At 38.3% G+C, this 2,525-nt stretch overlaps 1 protein-coding gene across 1 annotated transcript; it reads right to left on the reverse strand.

Annotated features, from left to right (window-relative positions):
* Positions 1-192: 192 nt before the first annotated feature.
* On the reverse strand, positions 193-2,293 carry LOC131012725 (pentatricopeptide repeat-containing protein At1g12775, mitochondrial-like). The gene is made up of 2 exons (XM_057940718.1): positions 342-2,293; positions 193-266 (listed from the first exon to the last, which is right to left on the reverse strand). Exon 1 carries the CDS (start codon positions 2,164-2,166, stop codon positions 370-372), a length of 1,797 nt encoding a protein of 598 aa, XP_057796701.1. The 5' UTR covers positions 2,167-2,293; the 3' UTR covers positions 193-266; positions 342-369.
* Between the last annotated feature and the right edge of the window lie 232 nt (positions 2,294-2,525).

Below are 2,525 nucleotides of genomic sequence, written 5' to 3' on the forward strand. Positions count from 1 at the left end.
CATCATCTTGTTGGATGAATGCAGATCCTGGGTTCGAATCCTGAAGGGAGCATTTTTTTTTAATTTTTTTAGTGCATTAATTTTAACAGCGAATGCATTAATTTTTACAGTTGATGCATTAGATTTGATGGTTCTCCCGTTCTCACAATTAATATAGTTCTCTCTAGAATCACACCCTATATATATATATATATATATATATAAAGCAAATTGGCAGAGTAAAAATACAACCCTATTTCATCAAATTCGACCAATTCATAGCATCACTGGGACTGAACAGCAGGCTGCGTCGTCGGATGTTATAAAAAATCGCTGAGCTTTAGTTTAGATTTTAGCAGTACACGAAATCAGCCCCAAAGCCTGAGTGGACTATGATACAATATCCTTTGGCCAAACATCCTTCATCAATTTGAGAAGAAAATCATCTTCGGTTTGCATTTGATCAACTACCATGGAAAGAGTAGAAACATCTGCTGATATTCCCTTTTCGCGCATTTCCTCCAAGTATTGTATTGCCTTGCTAAGCTCTTTCTTCTTTAGGAAACTTCGCGTCATGATGTTGTATGTCAATTCGTCGGGTGCACAACCACGATTCTGCATCTCAGTAAGCAAACATTTTGCCTCCTCCGTAGAACCTTCTTGACAAAGTGCACCGATGATCATATTGTATATTCGAGCATTAGGTTGCACACCTCTAGAAGGAAGTCGGTTGAGAAGATCTCTCGCAACATCATGTTTTCCATTTTTGCATAACCCATTAATGACAGCCCCATACGTGACTCTATCAGGATTAACTCCTTTCCCTTCAATCAAATGCAGAAAAGAAAGAGCTTCATCAGTGTCCCCATTCCTGCACAACCCATCCAACAATGTACTATAAGTATACATGTCAGGACTTACTCGTCGAGCTCCCATATCCTTGAAAAGCTTCCAACCCTCAGAAAATCTACGCTTACTAAACAATCCATGAATCATGGTATTATAAGTACATGTATTATGCTCCATACCTTTCAAAGGAACTTCAAGAAAAAGAAGCCAAGCTTCGTCTACTCTTTCCTTTTTGCAGTATCCATTTAATAAGCAACTGTAGCTAACAATATTAGGCTTAAGTCCCTTGTCAACCATGGAATCAAGTACTTGTCGTGCTTTATCGATTTCCCCTCTCAAACAATACCCCTCCATTAGCGTATTATAAGTGACAACATTAGGGCATACATTACGTTGCTTCATAATATCCAACAAATCCTCAGCCTCTTTCATCCTTCTCTCCTTGCAGTATGCATCAATCAATATACTAAAAGTTACGACATCGATAGAAATATTAGAATTGGACATATCATCCATCAGAACCTTAACATCCTCCAATCTCCCTAGGTCGCACAACCCCTGAATCATCGAGTTATATGTGACAACATCGGGTGAAATACCCTTTTCGGTCATCGTGGATAGGAGCTTAAAAGCATCATCCACCATTCCAGATTTGCGTAGCCCGTCGAGTAATGCACTATAAGTCTTAACATCAGGTCTCAGCCTACTTCTTTCTAATCTACGTACTAAATCGCTCGCTGGAAGGACATTTCCTGATTTACAAAGCCCATCTACCATCGCCAGAATCATCACATCATTAGGCTCACATATTCCGAAACGCAAAATCTTATTGAACAATTTTCCAGCCTCGACCACCTTATGATCTAAAAACAGCCCTTTAATCAAAGTGGTGAATGTCGCGACATTTGGTTCGTAGCCTCTCTTGAAAAATATACCCATTATAGCAAAGCCAGATTTTATATCTTTCAAGAGACAACAACAGTTGACAGCAATAGTCATCGTATAAACATCAACAGGAACACCCATCCTAAGAATTTCATCAAACATATAAAGGGCAAAAGAATACTGCTCAATCTTTACAGTAACACTCAAAAGATTGTTGTACATTCGAATAGAAGGCTCCCGCCGCATACTCTTCATTTTTTGAAACAATTCAATAGCATCCTTTAATTCTTTAACACAACTGAAATCGATTCTGGGCTGCTTAGGTTGAAAAGCCTTGGAAGAGAAGAGAGAGAATGGAGGAGAGAGAATACCCGATTTATGCGACCATCCATTGAGAAATCCCCTTCCATGAATCAGATTTATTGCAGAAACAGCAGCTCTTCTGTTCATCATCCTTAATCGGTGAGTTTGAATCTTTTTTTCTCTCTTTTGGTTAGGAGTTGTGATTGAATCTGAAAAAAGGGATGAAATTGCAACGAATGGAGTTTCGATTTTGGATTAAGGCGACTTTTTCTATTAGGGCGAGTTCTCTAGTAGGCTCAGAATTTTGGGCTTCAATTATAATGATTGGGCTCAACTTATTTGGGCTACAAGAGAATAAAATATTACTCCCTCCGTCCCAGCTTTTTGTATCCACTTTTAGTAGTATTTACTACTAAAAGTGGATACAAAAAGCTGGGACGGAGGGAGTAGTATATTTTTGTTAGATTATAATGTTATGCTTTTAACTAAAATAGTAAACATACTAAACC

This window comes from Salvia miltiorrhiza, chromosome 2 (assembly GCF_028751815.1).
Source record: "Salvia miltiorrhiza cultivar Shanhuang (shh) chromosome 2, IMPLAD_Smil_shh, whole genome shotgun sequence".
NCBI classification, from domain to species: Eukaryota; Viridiplantae; Streptophyta; class Magnoliopsida; order Lamiales; family Lamiaceae; genus Salvia; species Salvia miltiorrhiza.